At 37.0% G+C, this 25,605-nt stretch overlaps 1 protein-coding gene across 1 annotated transcript in view; it reads right to left on the reverse strand.

Moving 5' to 3' along the window:
- CCDC7 (coiled-coil domain containing 7) overlaps positions 1-25,605 on the reverse strand; it is a 337,092-nt gene that overhangs the window by 221,941 nt on the left and 89,546 nt on the right. Inside the window, exons 13-14 of the mRNA XM_087857885.1 lie at positions 23,457-23,511; positions 5,962-6,027 (exon numbers count right to left, since the gene is read on the reverse strand). Coding sequence (XP_087714011.1) covers positions 5,962-6,027; positions 23,457-23,511 — 121 coding nt within the window. The remainder of the gene's footprint in view (positions 1-5,961; positions 6,028-23,456; positions 23,512-25,605) is intronic.

The raw sequence follows: 25,605 nt of genomic DNA on the forward strand, positions 1-25,605 counted from the left end.
CATGGAATGTCTTTCTATTTCTGTGTGTTATCATCAATTTCTTTCATCAGCATTTTGTACTTTTCAGAGTACAAGTCTTTCACCTCTTTGATTAGCTTTATTCCTAGGTACTTTATTATTTTTGGTGCAGTTGTAAATGGGATTATTTTCTTACTTTTTCCGCTGCTTCATTATTTATTAGTGTATAGAAATGCAACAGATTTCTGTACATTGATTTTGTATCCTGTAACTTTATTGAATTCATTTATCAGTTCTAGCAGTTTTTTAGTGGAATCTTTCAGGCATGTCATCTGCAAAGAAGTTTTACTTCTTCCCTGATGATTTGATTGCCTCCTATTTCTTTTTGTCCTCTGACTGCTGTGGCTAGGACTTCCACTACTATGTTGAATAAAAGTGGTGAGAGTGGAAATCCTTGTCTTGTTCCTGATCATAGAGGAAAAGCTCTGTTTTTCCCTATTAGGATTTAAGCTGTTGGATTCTCACATAAAACTTGTTTTCTTGTTGATTTTCTGCTTGAATGATCTAATGACAAAAACTTGACTGATTTCTCATAGAAATGTTTTTACTCCTTTTGTGTTTCCTGCCTTTATACTGTCACTTTTGATTCCTCCTTTCCACTCAAAGAGTCCCCTTTAATATTTCTTGCAGAATTGATTTGGTGGTCATGAACTCCTTTAGTTTTGTCTGTCTGTGAAATTCTTTATCTCCCCTCCTATTCTGAATTCTAACTGGTGTGAGGTGGTATCTCATTATGGTTTTGATTTGTATTTCCCTGATGCCAAGTGATGTTGTTGAACATTTTTTCATGTGTCTGTTAGTCATTTGTATGTCTTCTTTGGAGAAGTGTTTGTCCATGTCTTCTGCCCATTTCTTGACTTATTTGTTTTTTGGGTGTTGAGTTGGAGAAGTTCTTTATAGATCTTGGATACCAGCCCTTTATCCATAGTGTTATTTGCAAATATCTTCTCCCATTCCATGGGTTGTCTCTTTGTTTTGTTGACTGTTTCTTTGGTGTATAGAAGATTTTATCTTGATGAAGTCCCAAAAGTTCATTTTTGCTTTTGTTTCCCTGCCTTTGGAGACATAGCTTGCAAGAAATTGCTGTAGCCTATGTTGAAGAGGTTACTGTCTATGTTCTCCTGCAGGATTTTGATGGATTCCCGTCTCACATTGAGGTCTTTCATCCATTTTGAGTTTATCTTTGTGTATGCTGTAAGAGAATGGTCCAGTTTCATTCTTCTGCATGTGGCTGTCCAATTTTCCCAGTACCATTTATTGAAGAGACTGTCTTTTTTCCATTGGGTATTTTTTCCTGTTTTGTAGATTAGCTGCCCATAGAGTTGAGGGTCCATTGTCTTGCTGCTTTTAAGACTTTTTCTTTATCACTATATTTTGTAAATTTAATTACAATACATCTTGGTATCAGCTTGCTTTTGTTGATTTCAAAGGGAGTTCTCTATGCCTCCTAGATCTGCGTGTCTGTTTTCTTCCCTAGATTAGAGAAATTTTCAGCATTTATTTCTTCAAATAAATTTTCTGCTCCCTTTTCTCTCTTCTTCTTCTTCTGGGACTCCTATAATACGAATGTTATAACCTTTGATGGAGTTACTGAGTTCCCTAAGTCTATTCTCATGGTGCATAATTCTCTCTTTTGTTCAGCATCATTGCTTTCCATTATTTTGTCTTCTAGGTCATTAATTTATTCCTCTGCTTCTTCCAGCCTCTTGTTCTTTGCATTAAGGATCTTTCTAACCTCATTTATTGCACTTTTCATCTCTGATTAATACTTTCTTAACTCTTTTATCTCTGTGGTAAGGGTCTCACTGATGTGTTCCATTCTTTTATCAGGTCCAGTGAATATCCTAATGATCATTGCTTTAAATTCTCCATCAGGCATGTTACTGTATCTGCTTCACTTAGATCTCTGGCCACGACCTTATCTTCTTCTTTCATTTGAGATAAATTCCTCTGTCTTCTCATTTTTCTAAGACTCTGCCTCCTTCTGTGTGTTAGAAAAGCCAATTATGTTTCCCTCTTCTCTCCTAAAAGTAATGGCCTTATGAAGAAGAGGTCATGTAGTGCCCAGGACCTAGAGCTTCAGGGAGTGCCTACAGTGTGTTGCATGTCTTCTGCTTTTACGTTCTGGCTGCTCTATCCTTCAGATCAGCTATTGCAGAGGCTTTCTTTGCCTGCTGTTGGCAGTGTTTGGTCCCTGGCCTGAAGTGGTGAGTTTTAATTAGGTGTACTCTGATCTGCTTGTGAAATGAGACCTGTCATCACCTCCACTAGAACTGAAGCCCTGCAAAACTCTCCGATTGGGAGATGTGATGTGGGCAAGTGTTTGTGCTGGTCTTCTGGTGGATGAGCCAACTACACCAGGGCTGAGGTAAGCATTACTGAGAACGGCAGTTCCACTGGAGTACAGGGGAATGGGGCTTAGTGTAAGCAAGCTAGGCCACCATTATCCACATTGCACTGCTTCCTACAGGTGGCTCTGTGTTTATGCTGAGGGGTGGAGCAGGGAACTAGTGACTAGCTGCTTTTCTCCCAAAATGTGTCTCAGTGAATGCTGCCTCTCAGGGACATGCTCTGAGAAAAGCAAATAATCTCCCCACGGTGTGCCCCAGGCACTCTTCAGATCACTGTTTCCATGCTGTATGTTCCCAAGCTGTTTGCCTGCCTTCCCTCCAAGAGCAATACACTGCCCTCTGGGCTCTATCTCAACCAAGTCTGTTGACCTTTAAAACTGCAGGCTTCAAGCTGTGCTGGTTGCAAGAACTCATGAAATTCAACTCCTTTTGTTTTCCAACCCAATGACTTTGGAGAGACATTCTCCTTGTGCATTCCACTGCATGCTCTTCTTTCACCATTCTCAATGACCACAGCTGCTTCCCCTCTGCCACAGCCAGGATGTGTTTCTCCCCAAACCACATCTCTGCACTTCCTGTCTTCTTTGAGGTGGCCTCTTCCTGTAGTTGTCAGTCTTCAGATTGGTTTCTGTGGTATTTGGGATGATTTGATAGTTACCTAGTTATAGTCATGGAATGAGGTGAGTCCTCCTATTCTGCCATCATCTTCCTGTCTTCTCTCTCGCTGCTTTTAAAATTGTTTCTTTATCAATACTTTTTGCCATTTTGAGTACCATGTGTCTTTGTGTAGACCTCCTTGGGTTGATTTTGTTGGACGATCTCTGTTCCTTCTGGATCTGGATATTTGTTTCCTTTCCCAGATTGGGGAAGTTTTCAGCCATTATTTCTTCAAATAAATTTTCTGCCCCCTTTTGTCTCTCCTTCTGGGATCCCCATACTGCAAATATTATGCTTGATGTAGTCACTGAGTTCCTTAAGTCTATTGCGATTTTGCATATCTTTTTCCTCTCTAACTTGCTCAGCTTCATTGCTTTCCACTATTGTCTTCCAAGTCATTAATTTGTTCCTCTGCTTCCTCTAGCCTGCTATTTATTCCATCATGTGTATTTTTAACTTCAATTATCATGTTCTTGGTCTCTTGTTGGTTCTTTTTTATCTCTTTCATAAGAGTCTCACTGACATCTTCCACTCTTTTCTCAAGTCCAGTGAGTACTATTATAATCATTACTTTAAATTCTCTATCAGGTATAACACTTATATCTGTTTTGCTTAGGTCTCTTGATATGGTTTTGTCTTTTTTTTTTTTTTAAGATTTTATTTATTTACGTGACAGAGAGACAGCCAGAGAGAGAGGGAACACAGCAGGGGGAGTGGGAGAGGAAGAAGCAGGCTCCCAGCAGAGGAGCCCGATGTGGGACTCAATCCTGGGACTCCAGGATCATGAAGGCAGACGCTTTAACAACTGCGCTACCCAGGCGCCCCTGATATGGTTTTGTCTTATTCTTTAATTTGGAATATATTCCTCTGTCTCCTCATTTTGCCCAACTCTGTCTGTTTCTGTGTTTTAGGAAAGTCAGCTACATCTCCTGCTCTTAAAAATGGCCTTATGAAGAAGAGGTACTGTAGTGCCTGCAGTGCAGCATCCCTTGTCTCAAGGAACTGATGCTCATAGGGTGTCTCCTGTGTGTGTTTTATGTGGCCTGCTGTTGTGTCCTAGCCACTTTTTTCTTTAGTCATCTAAACAGACTCTCTGCCTATTGTTGACAGGGTTTGGTCCCTGACTGTGGTGGAGCACACTTTACAAAGTGCGAACAAGTCTGCTTGTGAAATGAGACCTGCCACTGCTTCTGTGGCAGTGGACCAGTGCTGGATGGATAGAACATGCAATTTTAACAAGGTTGCAGCTTGAGCTTCCACAGGGCCTGACACCACTGCCGGGACAAGAGGAACAAAATAGTAGACCAAGAGAGGACATATTGGTGAAGTTTGCATGGTCTTCTGGGGAAAGGGACCCACAGCACTGGGACTGGAGCAATTGGGAAGTTTGGGTCAGCTGAAGGGTGAGAGGGTAGGGCTTAGTAGAAGCAAGTTAGGTACTGAATGTTGGCATCATGTTGGTTCCTACAAGTGGCCTTATGTTTATGCTGGAAAGTGGGGAAGGGAGATGTTACCTATCACCTCCTTTGTTCCTGGAGGGGTTTCCCTTTGATTCCCACCACTCTGAGATGGGCTCTGAGATGAGTAAATAACTCTCCCTCCCATATACTCCATGCATTTTTCAAACTACTGCTATTATGCTGTACCTCCACAAGTTGTTTATCATGATGTCTCATTAAAGACAGAACTCAGCTTCCTAATACCCTCTGAGCTCTCTCATAGCCAGCCTGCTAATTTTTCAAATTCCAGACTTTAAGTCCTGCTACTTGTAAGAACTCACAAAATTTGGAACCTCTTGCTTTCAAATATTACAGAGATTCATCTTCTCCATGCAGGCTCCCCAGTGTAACAGTCTGTTTCTCTTCCATCTTTTTACCCACAGTGTCCCTTCCTCCTAGGGATAGTCGACATGCATGTTTAGCTCCCCACCATGTCCTCACCCTGCCTACCCTCTTCAGTGTGGCCTCTTCTCTACCTTTAATTGTAGAGTTTTTTCTGCCATCCTTCAGGCTGTTTTCTGTTATTTATGCTGATATGAGTGTTATCTAGCTATATCTGCAGGATGAGGTGTAATTAAGGTCCTCCTATTCTGCCATTTCCCCGGCCTTCTTCCATTGCTTTTTTATATCTATTTTGTCCTCAGCCACATTTTGAAATTATGTCATTAATATTTTTATTAATAAATTTGTGTATTATCTTGTTTTTCAAAGGAAAATAAATATAAAAATAATTATACTTTTGTCTATCCACTTATGAAAATGTTTGTAGCTTTTTTCATTTCTTTAATCATTAAACAAGAATTTCATAAAGAGTAGTAAAAACCAACATCATAGTTTAATTGAGTTGAGCTGGGATGCCTGCATTATTGTCCACATAACAGTGTCTCAGTTTGAAATAGATTTATTTTATTTGATTAAGGAAGTTTACCTTTCTTTCTAGTTTATTGTTTTGAATAAGAATGAATATTAAATTTTACTAATATATTCTTAGTACATAAAATGAATGCACTTTAAATCCAGAGAAATAGTACAATACATAGACCTATTAGTTTTCAAGGTCAAAATTATTCATTTAAAAGTTGTTTACATTAGGAGAAGGAAGGGGAAAATGAAGGGGGGGAGATCAGAAGGGGAGACGAACCATGAGAGACTATGGACTCTAGGAAACAAACTGAGGGTTTCAGAGGGAAGGGGTGGGGGGGATGGGTTAGCCCAGTGATGGGTATTAAGGAGGGCACATATTGCATGGAGCATTGGGTGTTATACACAAACAATGAATCATGGAACACTATATCAAAAGCTAATGATGTACTGTATGGTGACCAACATAAACACACACACAAAAGAGTAAAAAACCCAAAGAAATTTTTTAAAAAGTTGTTTACAGATATTTCCTTCACTTGTTAACAATTTTAAAAGAACATAATGTCATTTACCTGGACAGCCTGTTTCAGTTGTTCCTGAAGAACTTTGTTCTCAATTTCCAGAGCATGTGCTATTTGCTATGATGTAATAAAAGGGGGAAAATGCATTCATTTTAGTATTTCTGTTTCTATGAATTAATTGTTATAATTATTATCTTTCTAAAATCCACAGGTAGCCAAGATGATGACTGGAGCACATTTATTTACTTGCACATTTCTCAGGAATAATGGTGGATAATTTCTGCAGGTGTATCTTCCTGTTCATTTCCTACAGGAAAACTGACTTGAATCTGATAAATTATTACTACAATAAATTAAATATTTCATTTTTCCTTTTCTCTAGGCCTGAAATATTTTAATACAAACATTTCAAATTCTATGAAAAGAAGCAACTCTACTCCTAGCAGAAAATAAACATAGTTCTGACTTTGTGAGAATGAATGGATTCTGTTACACATGAAATGTCTCAGCAATTCTCCATCAGATGAGAGACAGTTTGAGGAATCATATCTAAAATCCCCAGCTCTGTTTCTGGTATAGCAGGGCAAGTTCCTACTGGATAGACCCTGCCACATATAAAATCTACAAACCCTGAACAAAATACAAATACCAACACTGGACAGAAACCAAGAATAGGTAGATTCTTGAGAGAAGGGGATGCTTGGAAGAAGAAAGGGTCCTAGGTAAGATTCTTGTTTTCTGGCTTCTAATCTGAGGGCAAGCCCTACCTGAGCCAGGCAGGGCATCTAACAGCTGATAAAAAATAATAATAAAATAAAAAGAGTTTCTACACCTCACAAACCAGAGAAAGAAAATCAGGGCAATCTCAGCCACTCAAAAACTTAGGGGAAGTCACACAAAGAAGAGAGAATGAAAGAAGGGGACCCAAACTCTGTATAAACCCTTCCCAAATCTCCCCCAAGCCCTGAACCACATATACATAGGGAAGACTACCAAAACCTAAAAGAACTGAAATGCAATTTGAGCTGATGCCTAAACACAGAATTTTCATTTTATATCCAATAATGTTAAGTATATTAATGCAAAACAAACAAAAATAAGACTAACCATACCAGAAGAATATAGTAGAATCCAGAGTTTGAACAACATGATATTCCCAATATTCAGAACACAATTTAGAATTACTTAACATTTAAAGAAACAGCAAAATGAGACTTACTCATAAGATAAAAACAATCTACAGAGAGTGATCCCAAGATAGATTCAATTTTAAAGTTAGTGTAGAAGATTTTTAAAGCAACTATTATAACAATACCCAAAGTAAGGGAAAATATGTTCATAATGAAGGAAATAATAAAAATTTCATCAGATCAGTATGACCTATAAAAAATAGCCAATGTAAATTGTAGTAGAGAAAAATACAGTACCTGAATTTTTAAAACTTAAAGGATGAGCATAGGAGCAAATTGGATAGGCAGTGGAAAGAGTCAGACCTTTGAAGATACATCAGTAGAAAATACACCTATCTAAAGACAAGAGAACAAATACTTGAAAAATGAAGAGGGACTAAGGAACATTTGGGATACTATTAAATATCTAACATTTAAATGCATTTTCATAAGGAAAAGAGAGAAAGTGATAGAATAAGTGGCTGAAAAAGTAGCTGAAAATTTCTCAAATTTGGTGAAATTTATATACTCAAGATGCTCAGCAAACCCCAAGTTGATGTATATAAAGAAAATCATGCCTACACACATCAGAATGAAATGTTGAAAACCAAGTAAAAAGAGAAAATCTTAAAAAGTAGACGAAGAGAATGCCAAATTACACAGAAATGTTGATTTGAATGAATGCTTCTCATCAGAAAAATATGAACTTGAAATGAAAATGGAAAACCATCTTCAAAGTGTAGAGTAAATGTTTCTCTTCAGAAAGTGTTATCTTAAGAAACAGAAGAAAGCTTTAAATCTATATTTTTAATCTCACTGAAATTAGAGAGGACACAACTATAAAAACAGAAAAAGGGGATAATGAGGACAAAAACAAGCCTTCTAGCAACTGTTCAGAGATCTCTATATAGGACTATAATGTAGTGAGGAAACTCACATTCGTAAACAGCCACAGAAATATAATAAGCCATTTACTGGAACTAAGTAACTTCAGAGAGGAAGACCAAGTTGAATGATCCAAGGAGGTATCCCCACTAAGGCAGATCTAAAGACACAGACAGAAAATAACTACAAAAAAACAGAACTCAACTCTGATGGATGCAATTATAGCCATAAATTAAGATCCAATGAAATTATTTTTTAAACATGGTTTTGTACTTAAAATGTCAGGAGGGAAGATACTATTGGACTTCCTGGGAAGATAGCAGAGTAGGAGGATCCTAACCTCACCTCATCCCACAGAAACAAATAGATAACACATCAGTGCAAATAACCCAGAAAAAGACCCAAAGACTGGCAGAATAAACTCCACAACTAAATGTAGAGAAAAGGCTACATCAAAGAGGGTAGGAAGGGTGGAAACACTGTGGGGACGTAAATGGATAGTGTGCCATCCATGAGAGGGAGGGGCCTGGGGGCACAGAGAGGGGTGAGAAACAGACTATCACAATAGAGACCCTGAACAGGGAAGATGAATCCCCATAGCATTTGGCTCTGAAAATCAGAGGTACCAGATTTCCTGAGTTCTTACAACTAGCAGGCCGTAAACCCTAGTATTTTCAAAAATCAGTGGCTCCATTCTAAAAGAGCCTAGAGGGCATTAGAAAGCTGGGTCCCCAGCCTTAAAGAGAAAGCACAACTTCTAGGAAGATATAGCTTAGAAGCAGGAATTTCATAAATATCTGGGGCATATAAGAGTTAGTAATCTCAGAGTTCACTGAGGAACTTCTCCTGGAAAAAAGGAGCTAGCAGGTGCCATTTCCTTCGCCATCCCACAACATAATCACATAGCCACATGCGGGAACCAGCCAGGCACTGTCATTCACTACCTAACTTCCCTACACCATGCCCTTCCCCCCTCCAGCTGAGGCTGCCTCAGTCCCAAAACTGCAGGTCCCCTCCCCAGAAAACCAGTGCAAACCATGCCAACACTGCATCTTCTGACTTCTTGCAGAGGACAGAGCATATTGTTAAAACTGAGCACCACCTGAGCACCTGTGGCTGGCTCAGTCTCAACAGTGGCTACACACCCCTGTGGGAAGAAGACAGACACAGCCTTGTTAAAAGAGCATGCCCCACCCACTACTTTCAAGGGCAAGAGACATAACTGACTTTCCTAAGAGACAGAAACAGACACAGAGAGTTAGGCAAAATGAGGAAACAGAGGAATATGTCCCAAATTAAAGAACAAGACAAAATCATAGCAAGACACCTAAGTGAAACAGATGTAAGTGTTATGCCTGATAAAGAATTTAAAGTTATGATTATAATGATATTCGGTGGACTTGAGAAAAGAGTAGAAAACATCAGTGAGAAGCTTAACAAAGAGATTAAAAAGAAAACAATCAGAGATCAAGAATATGATAATTGAAATTAAAAATACACATGATGGAATAAATAGCAGGCTAAAGGAAGGAGAGGAACAAATTAATAACCTGGAAGACAGAATAATGGAAAGTATTCAAGCAAAGTAAGTGAGAGAAAAAAATATATACAAAATAAGAACAGACTTTTTTTTTTTAAAGACTTTATTTATTAATTTGACAGAGAGAGACAGCCAGCGAGAGAGGGAACACAAGCAGGGGGAGTGGGAGAGGAAGAAGCGGGCTCTCAACGGAGAAGCCTGATGTGGGGCTTGATCCCAGAATGCCAGGATCACGCCCTGAGCTGAAGGCAGACGCTTAACGACTGTGCCACTCAGGCGCCCCAGAATGAGAACAGACTTAAGGAACTCAGTGACTTCATCAAGCATAATCGTATTCACGGTATAGAGATTCCAGAAAAAAGAGAGACAAAAGGGGGAAGAAAATTTATTTGAAGAAATAATAGTTGAAAACATCCCTAATCTGGGAAAGGAAACAGATATCCAGATTCAGAAAGCAGAGATCCCCCAACAAAATCAGCCCAAGGAGGTCCACACTAAGACATATGTTAGTCAAAATGTAGTGATAAAGAGAAAAAATTTTAGCAAGAGAAAAAACAGTTACATACAAGGGAAACCCTATAACGCTATCAGCTGTTTTTTCAGAGAAACTTTGCAGGCTAGAAAGGAGAGGCATGATACATTCAAAGTGCTGAAAGGCAGAAATCTGCAGCCAATAATACTCTATTCAGCAAGGCTATAATTCAGAATAGAAGGAGAGATAAAGAGTTGCTCAGACAAATAAAAACTAAAGGAGTTCATGACCACTAAACCATCCCCAAAAGAAATATTAAAGGGGATTCTTAGAATGGAAAGACCATAAGTAAGCATCCCAGAATGCCAGGATCACGCCCTGAGCTGAAGGCAGACGCTTAACGACTGTGCCACTCAGGCGCCCCAGAATGAGAACAGACTTAAGGAACTCAGTGACTTCATCAAGCATAATCGTATTCACGGTATAGAGATTCCAGAAAAAAGAGAGACAAAAGGGGGAAGAAAATTTATTTGAAGAAATAATAGTTGAAAACATCCCTAATCTGGGAAAGGAAACAGATATCCAGATTCAGAAAGCAGAGATCCCCCAACAAAATCAGCCCAAGGAGGTCCACACTAAGACATATGTTAGTCAAAATGTAGTGATAAAGAGAAAAAATTTTAGCAAGAGAAAAAACAGTTACATACAAGGGAAACCCTATAACGCTATCAGCTGTTTTTTCAGAGAAACTTTGCAGGCTAGAAAGGAGAGGCATGATACATTCAAAGTGCTGAAAGGCAGAAATCTGCAGCCAATAATACTCTATTCAGCAAGGCTATAATTCAGAATAGAAGGAGAGATAAAGAGTTGCTCAGACAAATAAAAACTAAAGGAGTTCATGACCACTAAACCATCCCCAAAAGAAATATTAAAGGGGATTCTTAGAATGGAAAGACCATAAGTAAGAATATGAAAAGTACAAAACACAACAGAAGTAAAAATAAGTGTATCTGTAAATATCAGTGAAGGGATTCACAAAATAAAAGGATTTATGACACCACATAGCTAAAATGGGGGAGAGTGAGAGAGTAAGGAATGGGTTCCAATTTAAGTGACCATTAACTTCATACAGATTGTTACATGCACTGTTCTATACAAACCTAATGGCAACCCCAAACCCATATCCAGTAATAGATATGCAAAGAATAAAGAGAAAGAAATTCAAGTATAGCACTAAAAAAAGCCAGAAAATGATTAAAGATAGCAAGAACTAAAGGGATCAGAGAAAAATAGAAACAACTCCAAAACATGTAACAAAATGGCCAATAAATATATATCTATCAATAATTACTTTGAGTATAAATGGATTAAATGCTCCAATCAAAGGACATGGGGAGACAGAGTGGATAAAAAAACAAGACTCATCTATATGCTGCCTATAAGAAACTAATTTCAGACCTGAAGAGACTTGCAGATTGAAAGTGAGGGAATGGAGAAACATCATACTAATGGATGTCTAAAGAAAGCTAGAGAGGCAATACTTAAGTCAGACAAAATAGACTTTAAAACCAAGACTGTAACAAGAGACAAAGAAGGACACTATATAATAATGAAAGTGGACAATCTAACAAGAGGATACAATTGTAAATTTTATGCACCCAACATGTGATCACCAAATACATAAAACAGTTAATAACAAAAGTAAAGGAACTAGGGGCACCTGGGTGGCTCAGTCATTAAGCATCTGCCTTCGGCTCAGGTCATGATCCCAGGGTCCTGAGATCGAGCCCCACATCAGGCTCCCCGCTTGGCGGGAAGCCTGCTTCTCCCTCTTCCACTCCCCCTGCTTGTGTTCCCCCTCTTGCTGTCTCTCTCTCTCTGTGTCAAATAAATAAATAAAATCTTAAAAAAAAAAAAAAAGTAAAGGAACTAATACATGGTAAGAAGAGGACTTTAACACCCCTCTTACATCAATGGACAGATTATCCAAACAGAAAATCAATAAGGAAACAGTGGTTCTGAATGACACACTAGGCCAGATAGACAACAGATATATTCAGAAAATTCCATTCTAAAACAGCAGAATACACATTCTTTTCAAGTACATATGAAACATTCTCCAGAACAGACCAAATATTAGGCCACAGGCAAGTTTCAAGGAACTCAAAAAGATCGAAGTAATACCCTGCCCCTTTACTGACCACAGTGCTATGAAACTAGAAAAATCTGGAGAGACTACTAGTATATGGAGGCTAAATAACATGCTACTAAACAATGAATGGGTCAACCAAGAAATCAAAGAAGAAATCAAAAACTACATGGAGATAATTAAAGTGAAAACAGAACAGTCCAAAATCTTTGGGATGCAGCAAAGGCAGTTCAAACAGGAAAGTTTATAGCAATAAGGCCTACCTCAAGACGGAAGAAAAATCTCAAATAAGCGACCTAACTCTACACCTAAAGGAGATAGAAAAAGAAGAACAAACAAAACCCAAACCCAACATAAGGAAGGGAATAATAAAAATCAGAGCAGAAATAAATGATACAGAATTTTTTAAAAAACAGTAGAACAGATCAATGAAATCAGGAGCTGGTTCTTTGAAGAGATGGACAAACTTGGTAAACGTCTAGACAGAGTCATAAAAAAGAGGACTCTAATAAAACAAAATCACAAATGAAAGAGGAGAAATAACAAATGACACCACAGTAATACAAAAAATTGTAAGAGAATATTATGAAAAATTATATACCAACAAACTGGACAAACTGGAAGAAATGGATAAATTCCTAGAAACATATAACATACCAAAAAGGAAGCAGGAAGGAATAGAAAATTTGAACGGAGTGGTTACCAGCAAAGAAATTGAATCAGTAATTTTAGAAAATCCCAACAAAGAAACGTCCAGGACCAGAGGACTTCACAGACAAATTCTACCAACCATTTAAAGATTAATACCTATTTTTCTCAAGCTATCCCAAAAAACAGAAGACAAAGGAATGCTTCCAAAGTCATTCTATTAGGCAAGCATTACCCTGATACCAAAACCAGATAGACACCACACAAAAAAAGAGAACTATCACCCAAAATCTCTGATGAACACGAATGCAAAAATTCTCAACAAAATACTAGTAAACCAAATGCAACAATACATTAGAGACATCATTCATCACAATCAAGTGTATTCCTGCAATGCAAGGTTGGTTCAATATTTTCATGATGCATGACATCATTAAGAGAAAGGATAAAGACCGTATGATCATTTCAACAAATGCAGAAAAAGCACTTGACAAAGTATAACATCCATTCATGATAAAAAACACTCAACAAAGTAGTTTAAAGAGAACATACCTCAACATAATAAAGACCTTATATGAAAAACACACAGCCAACATCATACTTAGTTGTGAATAACTGAGAGCTTTTCCCCTAAGGTCAGGAACAAGACAAGGATGTCCACTTTCATCACTTTTATTCAACATTGTACTAGAAATCCTAGCTAAAGCAATCAGACAACAGTAAGAAATAAAAGACATCAAACTGGTAAAGAAGAATAAATTTTCATTATTTGCAGGTGACAAGATACCATATATAGAAAACTCAAAAGACTCCACAAAAAAACTACTAGAACTGATCACTGAATTTAGTAAAGTTGCAGGATACAAAATAAATGTACAAAAATCATTTGAAATTCTATACACTAATAATGAAGCAGTAGAAAGAGAAATTAAGAAAATAATCCCATTTACAATTACACCAAAACCATAAGATATCCAGGGATAAATTTAACCAAAGAGGTAAAAGACCTATACTCTGAAAAGTATAAAACATTGATGAAAGAAATCAACAATGACACACAGAAATGGAAAGACATTCCATGCTTATGGCTTAGAAGAATGAATATTGTTAAAATGTCTATACTGGGATGCCCGGGTGGCTCAGTCAGTTAAGCATCTGCCTTCAGCTCAGGTCATGATTTCAAGGAGCCTGCCTCTCCCTCTGCCTGCCACTCCCCCTGCTTGGGCACCCTCTCTCTCTGACAAATAATATTTATCTTTAAAAAATAGTAATAAATAACAATAAAATAAAATAGTCTATACTATCCAAAGCAATCTACAGACTTAATGCAATCCCTATCAAAATACCAATAGTATGTTAACTAGAACAATCCTAAAATTTGCATGGAACCACAAAAGACCTCAAATAGCCAAAGCAATCTTGAAATTGAAAAGCAAAGCTGGAGGTATCACAATTCCAGATTTCAAGTTCTATTACAAAGCCATAGTAATCAAAACAGTATGATACTGAACAAAAATAGACACATAGATCAATGGAACAGAATATAAAACACAGAAATAGGCTCCATGATTATAAGGTCAATTAATCTTCAACAAAGGAGGAAACAATATGCAATGGGAAAAAGACATTCTCTCCAACAAATGATGTTGGGAAAACTGGACAGCAACATGCAAAATAATAGAATTGGACCACTTTCTCACAGCATACACAAAAATAAACTCAAAATGGATTAAAGACCTAAATGTGAGACCTGAGACCATAAAAACTGTAGAAGAGAACACAGGCTTTAATTTCTCTGACATCGACCACAGCAAAATGTTTCTAGATAGGTCTCCTGAGGCAAGGGAAATAAAAACAAAAATAAACTGTCAGGTCTACATCACAATAAAAAGTTTCTGTACAGTGAAGGAAATATCAAAAATACTAAAAGGCAACCTATGGTATGGGAGATATTTGCGAATGACATATATCAAAGGGTTAATATCCAAAATTTATAGAGACGTGATACAACTCAACACCTAAAAAACAAATAATCCAATTAAAAAATGGGCAGAAGATATGAACAGATATTTCTTCAAAGAAGACATCAAGATGGCCAACTGAAAAATGAAAAGATGCTCAACATCACTCATCATTAGGACAATGCAAATCAAAACTACACTGAGATATTACCGTCATACCTGTCAGAATGACTAAAATAAAAAACACAAGAAACAACAGGCGTTGGTGAGGATGGGGAGGAAAAGGAACCGTGGTGTAGTGTTTGTGGGAATGCAAACTGCAGCAGCCACTGTGGAAAACAGTATGGAGCTTCCTCAAAAAGTTAAAAACAGAACTACCCTAGGATCCAATAATACCACCACTAGGTATTCACCAAAAAAAATACAAAAACACTAATTCAAAGGCATACATGCACCTCTAAGTTTATTTCAGCATTATTTACAATAGCCTAATTACTGAAGCAATTCAAGTGTTCATGAATAGGTGAATGAGTATAGAAGATGTGGTGTGTATGTGTGTATATATATATATATGCATGCATGTGTGTGTGTGTGTGTGTGTGTGTGTGTATGACCATCAACTCCATACAGATTGTTACATGCAATGTTCATAAGAAAGAACAGAATCTTTCCATTTCCAACAACATGGATGGAGCTAGAGAGTATAATGCTATGCATAGGTCAGTCAGAGAATGACAAATAACATATGATTTCACTCATATGTAGAATTTAAGAAACAAAACAAGTAAACAAAGGTGAAAAGAAAGAGAGAAAGAGGCAAACCAAGAAACAGACTGTTAACTAAAAAGAGCCAACAGATGGTTACCGGAGGGGAGGTGGGTGAGGGGATGGGTGAAATAGGTGATGGGGTTTTAAAGAGTACACTTATTATGATGAGCACTGAGTAATGTACAGAATTGTTGAATCACTATACTGTACACCTGAAACTAATATGAGACTCCATAATAACTATATTAGAATTAAAATTAAAAAACAATTTAAAGAAGTCAAGAGGAAGTGGAAAGGAGAAAGGCTACTTTTGAGAATAGGTTTAGAACCACTGTCAAGTAAATGAAATAAATATTTCATGGTACAGAACAAACACACAAACAGAAGCTAAGACCAAAAATACAGAAAACTTAAAAATTATATCTAGGAATCATAATATTCAAATATTAGTTTCATAAGGGTAAAAGAAAAAAGAAAGATAAATATTACTAAAATAAGTAGGAAAATAAAACTTAGTTAATTAAATTAAAAAATTACGATCTGGTAAAATTTCTATACTTCAATGAGAAATAAAGGTAAGAAATAAGAAGACCGGGTCCCAAATAACATCAAACTACTATACCTACCTGAAAATATCTACCCAAATTTTCCATGAGAGAAAAATAATACTCTGTCATGTTTAAGCTATTGAATTGTACGGGGTCCCTCTATAGAGCAGCCTAGCCTATTTACTAATAAAAATATAGAGTTAAATAAGCCAAATCTAGATTCAATTGAATTTTATATAAAAAGAGAAAGGGAAGGGAAAGAAAGAAAGGGAAAGAAAATATACACTTCACTTATGGTAGACTAAAATGCCATAAATTCTTTGTAGTAGCTCCCCTCAAATATGGAGTCCATCTCTTCAACTCCTTAAAACTGGACTGCCCTGTGACTTGCTTTGGCCAATAGGATACAATGAAAATGGCAGTATCTGAGGTCTGAGCTTATTAGGCCTCAAGACGTCTTCCAACTTTGTTTTGCTCTTGCTGCTGGGAACCCTTCTGTAAACTACCCTGGGCTAGCCTCCTAGAAGATAAAAGACTAGAAAGAGATCCCATCTGTCATAGATGTCCCAGCTGGGACTTCATATATTTGAATAAAGCTATCTAAGATCATCCAACCCAAGCCAAGCCTTCCCAGGGAGAACACTTAACCAGTCACTAAGAGAAATAACGAATATCTGTTGTTTCAAATCACCAAGTTTTGGAATACTCTGTTATTTAGGAAAACTTAACTGTTATACTTAGCAATAGAAAATGTGTATTTTTACGTCATTAGAACACTTACAAAAATTGAATAGTGTGTTGGATTATTTCCACAATTTCTCCTACTCTATGCCACTCTTCCTCATGAATTTTGGCTAACCTGATGACTTCCTTAAAGAATGTGGTAGAAAAACTACAAAGACTTTCAATACAACAGTCTCTAACAAGCTTTACAGGTTTTGCTTTTGCCAGTGTGGAAAACTGATATTGGAAGCTGAAAAACAGGGTAGGAACTCTGTTATGTAGTTATAGAACAATTAACAAAACTCAGGCCTAGAGTAACTTGAAGGAGTAAAAACATACCTAATAAGCTTGTGGATCTGGCTAAGGAAATCTCCAGCCAGAATGCTAAAAATACTATTTGGCTTATACTACTGAAATGCAATAAAGTTATTGCAAGAGAAATAAACTAAAGAAAGAACTGTTCAATTTTAAAGCAGAAATTAGAAGATTTAGAGGGACTCTAGGACAATATCTCCAGCCCACAAAAGAAATTCTCAAAGTAAGAAATTACTTTAGGGTAAAGATCAAAGTCATAATCCTGACAGTAAAATGTAGCATCAGAGTCAAAGTCAAATCAAGGGCGTAACTACAAGACTCCCTGTTAAGACCTCAGAAACACTTAAATATTCATTGTGGATCCTCCAATAAGACAAAAGAACTTGAATAATCTTGAAAGTATTGTCCTGTAGAAGCCTGACATACTTTAAGTAAAAAGAAGTCTCTCTCAGAAAGAATTTTGGGGTAAAAGAGTGAACAGTAACATACATAGAAAACAAATTTTTAAGAGAAACACCATCATATTAGACTAAAAAATACAGAGACATTTCAAAATGAAGAGAGATCTGTAGGTCCCCAATAATACATGAACAGGAAGCAGGCTGAGTGAGCTATTCAGCTGCAAACATTGGCAATTTCTTATGGTAAAGGAATGATGACTCAGAGAGGAGAATCTATGTACCACACTGCAAAATAAGGGCTACTTTATTTTGGATTAGGAAATCATTCCCTGGCAGCAAAACTAGACCTCAATCAAAGTACAAACGCCACCCTGAAAGTCAGGAGAACTGGTGACATATGTCTGGTTGGATTTCAGGATTGCTTTCTCTTTTCCCCCTATTTGTATAATAGTGTCTGTTGCAATTATCCTATCCTTGTCTCAATAGTATGTGTTAAGTATGTGTTGGGAGGGGTGGGGTAGGAATAACTTCCTTATTTAGATAACAGATCTCCTGATCAAGAAGAGCTGTGCCAAGAACCCATAACTAGTCCTGGTACCATATCTAGACCTGGTACAGATGTTGAGATCCTAGACTTTAAGATAAAACTAGAATGTAATGAGATTTTAGAAGGAAGGGGTGAGCACGTTTTGCCTGTGGAAGAAAATTAACATGTGGCCAGAGAAAAGATTATCACAGACTATTTCCAAAAATGACCATTTATAATTTGCCCCACATATATATGTAGAATATATATATATATTCTACTCCTCTCATTGAGACTATTTTCCCTCCCTGTGAGTCTGGGTTGGCCCCTAACCAATAAAATGTAATGGAAATTATGTTCTCAGGCTTCTGAGCTCAGATCATAAGAGGTCTTGCAGCTTCTACTTTTGACCTATTAGATTCCAGCTGCCATGGAAGTATGCTTGGGCTTGACTACTAAATGTTGAGTAATGACATGAGAAAAATTCAGTCCTTAGCCGTTCCACCAACCACCAGACATGTGAGGAATTAAAAATGAAGAAAAAGGGGGAGAAGAAATAATAAAGATGAAGATTAAAGTAATTAAATAGAAAACAGTAACAGCAACAAGAAATTAAACAGAACAGTTATATGAAACATAAAACCGGTTAGTTGAAAGCACCAGTAATATACAATCCCTGACAAACCTGACTGAAAGGAAAAGAAACAAAAAACAAATACTTTTATAAATGAAAAATAAATGGAAAAAGATACAGAAAAAAGAAAACAATAAAAGAAATCCTAAGATAGCATAAAGTAAACTTCTAACCAATGAATTTGAAAAAAACCATTAAAAATGGACGAATCTATATTAAAATATAAACTACCAAAATAGATGCACCAATAATCTCAAAAAGAACAGGACAAGTGGTCAAAGAGCTATCATTTTTTTTAAAAAGTCTCCTAAATGATTTCACAGTTAAGTTTTATATAATCTTCAAATTATGTCTCCCTTATTTAAAAAAAAAGTCCTTTTTAAATTCTGACTAGAAATGCATTACATTTGTTATATTAATTTGAAAGAATCAATATTTTTATAAAATTAAATCTTCCCATTTGACAACATTAAAATTTAGATTACAAGAAGTACCACTTTCAATTCCATCTTAATAAATTCATATAACATAATTAACTACTTTATCACTGAGTTAAATTATTCCAAAAGCCCTCTAATTGTTCTTCCTGACTACAAAATCCAATCTCTACCCCAAAATTCATCTTTCATAAAGCTGGCAGAGTAATATTAATAAAAAAATACCAAATGGATCATTTTTAATATTCTTCAATAAATCCCCATTTTTTACTCAAAATGCAAATTAATAATGCCCATAGAATGCAATTATAGTTACTGTTTATGTTTGCATTAAGGATTCAATATCCTTAATACTTAAAATTAAACAGAAAATAGTTTTAACAGAATGACAGAGCTCTTGGCACTATGCATAGAAAAAACTAAGTGAAGTTTCTATAAACTTTAAAAGTTGATGATCCTCAAAAAGAAACAATAAATGGGGAGATCACATTTGAAATTACACTCTTAGTCATTTTAGCCCCACCAAAAAAGAGAGAGGAACCCTGGGCTATCCAGTCCAACCAGAGTACCTCTTATAACTCTTCAAATCCAGTCTATTTAATATCTCTGAGTTTCCTCTTCTAAAAATGAAACACAGTAGTCTCCCTTTATCCAAGGTTTTGCTTTCTGTGTTTCAGTTACCTATGCTCAACCACAGTCTGAAAGCAGTTGACTACAGTCAGAAGATCAATAGTAGCTTAATGCTATGGCACAATGCCTACATAATTTCATCTCACTTTATCTCATCACATATGCATTTTATCATCTCATGTCATCACAAGAAGATAGAGGCGTACCGTGCAATAAGATTTTGAGACAAATCACATTCATGAAACTTTTATTGCAGTATATTGTTATAATTGTTCTATTTTATTATTGTTGTTACTCTCTTACTGTGTCTAATAAATTTTAGCATAGGTACATATGTATGTATAAGAAAAAGCATAGAATATACAGGGTTTGGAACTATCCACAGTTTCAGGCATCCCCTAAGGGTCTTGGAATGTATCCCTATGGATAAGGGAGGACTACTATACTAGTAATTACTGCTAAGCCTACTAAAATATGGTATATGTTATTTGACTCAGAAAACATTCAAATATGTAAAACATTTCTATATTCTAAAATTTTAGGTTATAAAACATATGTTTGTCCTCATCCTTATGACTAAGCTGCCAATCAACCCACTCGGTAGATAGTTGCCCAAGGTAAATACACTCTATTTTTCTAATAATCTGAAAATCAAGTTAATAGAATAACAAAACATTTTATAACATTTTATCCAAGCATGATTTTGTTAAGTACAACTCTGCTAGTCCATATGATGTCTTTGATAAAATAAGACCCTTTGTTCAGGCAAATGCAGCCCTATGCCAGAGTATACAGTTGGCAAACCATGGGCTAGATTTCAACACCCACTTTTCCCTTAACCCACTCCCTGCACAACTGTACAAAGTAAGAGTAGCCTTGGGTCCAAATGGATTATTTAATCTACATCCTTGAAATCAACGTTACAATAATTACTGGAATAATGATCCTCTAAAAGGTATACAACCAATAGCAACAAAAAACTAGTTCATTTAAAAACTAAAATAAAGTTTTATAGGACTTATTAAAACATTTTAAAAACATTATAATTACTTGAACAGATAGACAATATACCAACTGATTGTATTATCCATGCTGCCTGAGGAAGCAAAACCAAATATATTTTCACGAACGGCAAATGCTGAGTAGGGTTCAGAGAGCCTTATTTGCAGTTCAGATTTCACTATCAATTTATTCTCTAACCCCAAGCAAGTCACTTTTTAGCTTCTACTGATCTCTACAAAATAGCCTAGATCAGTGATAGTTCAGAACAGAGTTTTGGAAGAGGAAAATAAATTCCTTTAAAATTCTCATTAAATCCATAGATCTTCTCCAGAAAAAAATTATACAGAAATTTTTTACTTTAAATTCAGAGAAAAAAATAAATTTTAAATAACATTAGCTGCCACAAACTGAATGTTTATGTCCCCCCAATATTCATATGTTGTAACCTAATCCCCACATGTTGGTATTTGGAAGTGGGGACTTTGGGAGGTGATTAGGTCATGAAGATAGTACCCTCATGAATGGTTTAATGCCTTTATAAAAGAGGCTCCAGAGATCTCCCCTACCCTTTCTGTCATGTGAAAACACAGAAAGAAGATGGCAGCCTATGAACCAGGAATTTGGCTCTCACCAGAACCAGATCTGCTGGTGCCTTGATCTTAGACTTCCCAGCCTCCAGAACTGTGAGAAATAAATGTTTGTTATTTAAGTCACTCATTCTTTGTCATTAAATCCTCTTGTGGTCTGAATTTTTATTTCTCTCTTCCCCTCCCCCACAAATTCATACGTTGAAATCCTAATGCCCAATGTGTTGGTATTAGTACATGGGGCTTTTGAGAAGTGATTAGGTCATGAGGGAAGAGCCCTTGTGAATGAGATTAATGTCCTTATAAAAGAGGCCTGAGAGAATGCCCTTGACTTTTATGCCATGTGAGAAAGAACAAGAAGTCTGCAATCCAGAAGAGGACCCTCACCCCACCATATTGACACCCTGATCTGAACTTCCAGACCCCAGAACTGTGTGAAATAAATTTCTGGTTTTTTAAAAAATTTCATTTGATTTTTATTTTTTTGAAATATTTTATTTATTAATTTATTTGGAGAGAGTACCTATGAGTGAAGGGAAGGGCAGAGGGAGAGAGAAAATTTCAAGTACACTCCATGCTGAGCATGGAGCCCCGCATGGGGCTCCATCCCACAACCCTGAGATCATGACCTGAACTGAAATCAAGAGTCAGATGTTCAACCAACTGAGCCACCCAGGCACCCTAAATTTCTATTGTTTATAAGCTACCCAGACCCTGATATTTTGTTAAAGCAGTCTGAATGGACTAAAACACAGTCCAAATGAACTAAAACACTAACTTCTAATATTAATTATATAATGGGATTACAGTAATTTGTTTAATATACAAAATACTGTTCTATATAAAATAAAACGGTAAGTGTGGTAGGCAGAATTCTAATATGGCCAGCATGATCTCCAGCCCTGTGGTTATGCTCTGAATAATCCACTCCCTTTGACTATGGGTGGGACCTATGATTTGCTTCTAGCCAGTAGAAGATAGCAAAGTGGTGAGAGTCCACTTACTTTATTAGAGTGCAGTATATAGCTCAAGTGACAAGATATCATTCTCATGATCATGTTACAATATTTAAGACTCTGTCTTAGCAAAAAAGAGAAACCTTTGGCTGGCCTTGAGATAGAAGCAAGCTGCTGTAATGTAAACTGCCTATGGAAAAGGTCCCATGGCCAAGTGCCTCAGTCTTAGGAAGGAATTGAAGTTTGTCACATCCACTTGAGTTTAGAAGAGTACCCTAACTAATAGAATGGAATAGAGCCTACCTACCTAACACCTTAATTGCCTTTAGTGAGCATGGGACAAAGCTAAGACATAGCTAAGCCTGCTCAGCCTCCTGATCCACTCAAACTGTGAGATGGTATAAGTTGTTTTAATAACTGAAAAATTTATGGTAACTTGTTACACAGAAATAGAAAATTAATACCATAAAGCCAAATATTTTATATTCAATATCTTGAATGGTACTCTCATTTTCTTCCCAAATTTATGTTACCTGATTCTTAAAGCATTCAGTTGCATGCTTATGGGACACTTAACTCCAGCCACTCACTGAAATGAGTGGTATGATGCTCTGGCAGTTATTTTAAAAAGTTAATTTGCACAAACACACAAAAAAGTATTCCAAAGTTCAGATGAAATAAAAAGTTACTTACCTTTCATTGGATCACATTAAAAAGAGTGGGCTCTATAGTTCATAATTACTGAAGGGCTTTTTCTTATTTGGTTTTTACACCTCTTATACCTTTTTGAGATAGAGAAGATATTGTTTTACCCATTTTAGTGACCAAAAATATAAAGCTCAAGTAGGTTAAAGGGAATTGCCCAATGTCACAGAACTTAGTAAGACCCTGTTATGACTCACAGCGTGATCTTATTTCCTCCATGATATTACCTGTAATTGAGTTAACCACGGTAATTTTCATAACTTTGACAATAAACATGCTTGGATTTAACATTTAATTTTCTGAAACTTACTGAGAAAAGTCAACAAACAAGGAAGAAATATCTTAGAAAGAACTTTAATACACACATACAAATATACACACATACACACACACATCCCTATGTCACATGCATACTAATGTTGTCTACACATATAATTATCAGAGCATATACTAATTAAATTTAGATTCATAGAGAGAGTACATGTCTTACCTGGACTTGAAGCAAATCTCCTTTTATTTTAAGCTCTTTCGCTACAGACTTCTTCCTGTTAGTAAAAAGATTTTTAAATATATCATGATATTTTAAATTGCATGACTACTTTGCTTTCTTGAGTAGTACTTAAATAATTTTTAAATAAAACTTCTCAAAAGAAATTAATATTTTTAAGAATCATAAATCCATATAAGTGATAAATTACTGAATAACATTTCTCAAGCTAATTTCTCATTGGTAGGATTAAAATATGGAAGTGAGATAAGGCAAGGATTTTCAAAGTACATTGATCATTTTTTTTCCTCTATGGTCATCTTTTCTTAAGTTTTCATTTAAATTCCAGTTAGTTAATACACAGTGTAATATTAGTTTCAGGTGTATAATGCAATGATTCAACATTTCCATACAATACCGAGTGCTCATGATAGTGCCCCCCCTTAATCCCCATCACCTATTTAACCCATCCCCTTACCCACTACCCCTCTGGTAACCATCAGTTTGTTTTCTATAGTTAAGAGTCTATTTCTTGGTTTGCCAACAACACAATAAACAGTAGGTGTTGGAAGGATATGGAGAAAGGGGAACACTCTTACACTATTGGTGGGAATGCAAACTGGTGCAGGCACTCTGGAAAACAATATGGAGATTCCTCAAAAAGATAAAAGTAGAGGAGTTAAGATGGCAGAGAAGCAGGGGTCCCCTTTTCCAGCTGGTCCCGAGTCAAGGTGGATAGGTACCAGACTATCCTGAAAACCCACGGAATCAGGCTGAGATGCAGGAAGATACATCTGGATCTCTAAAAATGAACATCTCCAGCACTGAGTATTGAGGTACCAAGCGGGGAGCCGTGAATCCGTGCACAGATGTCGGAAGATAAACAGAAGGGGGAGGAAGCCTTCGTGCTTAGGCGCCGGGAAGAGGCAGCCACATGCACTGGGGAGCAGGCTGACTCGTGGATCGGCACCCACAAGAGAGCAGACTGAGACTGGGAGCTGGGAAGCGTGCGCGTGACCAGTCTGAAAACTGGAGATCCGGAGTGCGTGGGAACCAAACTGAAATGGGGCTTGGGAACACGCACGGGGGCAGCTGGCGGTGTTAGAAACACAAAGGACAGAGACGTGCTGGCCCTGGAAGTGAGGGCTGGGATGCCGGGTGTGGGGTGCACAACCCGGGACGCTACAGGGTTGAACAGCACCAACAGAAACAGAGTTAAAGAGGCCAGACGAGCTCAGTGGAGAGCAGACTGCGATCTCTCTGTTCTGAGACAGAGGATGAGATTCGGCCACTGCTGCTCTGACTCTCAGAAGAGCTACAGAAAACCACCAGGGAAAGCCACCAGAGAACAAAAACCCAGAAATACCAGCTCACATTGTGCCAATCCCCATCGCCCCTCGCAGGGGACGGGGAAACTCTACCCAAACAAGGTTGCCTGAATATCAGCGCAGCAGGCCCCTCCCCCAGAAGGCAGGCTGAAAAATCAAGAAGCCCAAATCCCTAAGGTCTCTATAAAACAAGAGCACACTACCTGGGTCCTGGTCAATAATATGGGCTCTGGGCAACCCTGCAACCTCTCCTCATCAGAATGACGAGAAGGAGAAATCCCCCCCAGCAAAGAAAAGATAATGAGTCTGTGGCCTCTGCCACAGAACTGATGGATATGGATATAACCAAATAATTAGAAATGGAGTTCAGAGTAACAATGGTCAAGATGATGTGTAGACTTGAAAAAAAATTAATGAAAATATTAACGAGAATATAGAATCTCTAAGGGCGGAAATGAGAGGGAATTTGGCAGAAGTTAAAAATGCTATGAATCAAATGCAGTCAAAACTAGATCCTCTGACGGCCAGGATAAATGAGGCAGAAGAACAAATTAGTGAATTGGAGGATGGGATGGTAGAAGAGAAAGCTAAAACAGAAACTTGGCTCAAAAATAGACAATCTCAAGAATATAGGTTACAGGAGATTACTGACTCAATGAAATGTTCCAATGTCAAAATCATCGGCATCCCCAAGGGGGTGTAGAGAGAGGTCTAGAAGAGATATTTGAACAAATTGTAGCTGAAAACTTCCCTAATCTAGCAAAGGAAACAAGCATTCATGTCCAAGAGGCAGAGAGGACCCCTCCCAAATTCAACCATGACAA

The sequence above is a fragment of the Ursus americanus genome, chromosome 31, assembly GCF_024610735.1.
Source record: "Ursus americanus isolate L20-20 chromosome 31, mUrsAme1.1.p, whole genome shotgun sequence".
Lineage (NCBI taxonomy): Eukaryota > Metazoa > Chordata > Mammalia > Carnivora > Ursidae > Ursus > Ursus americanus.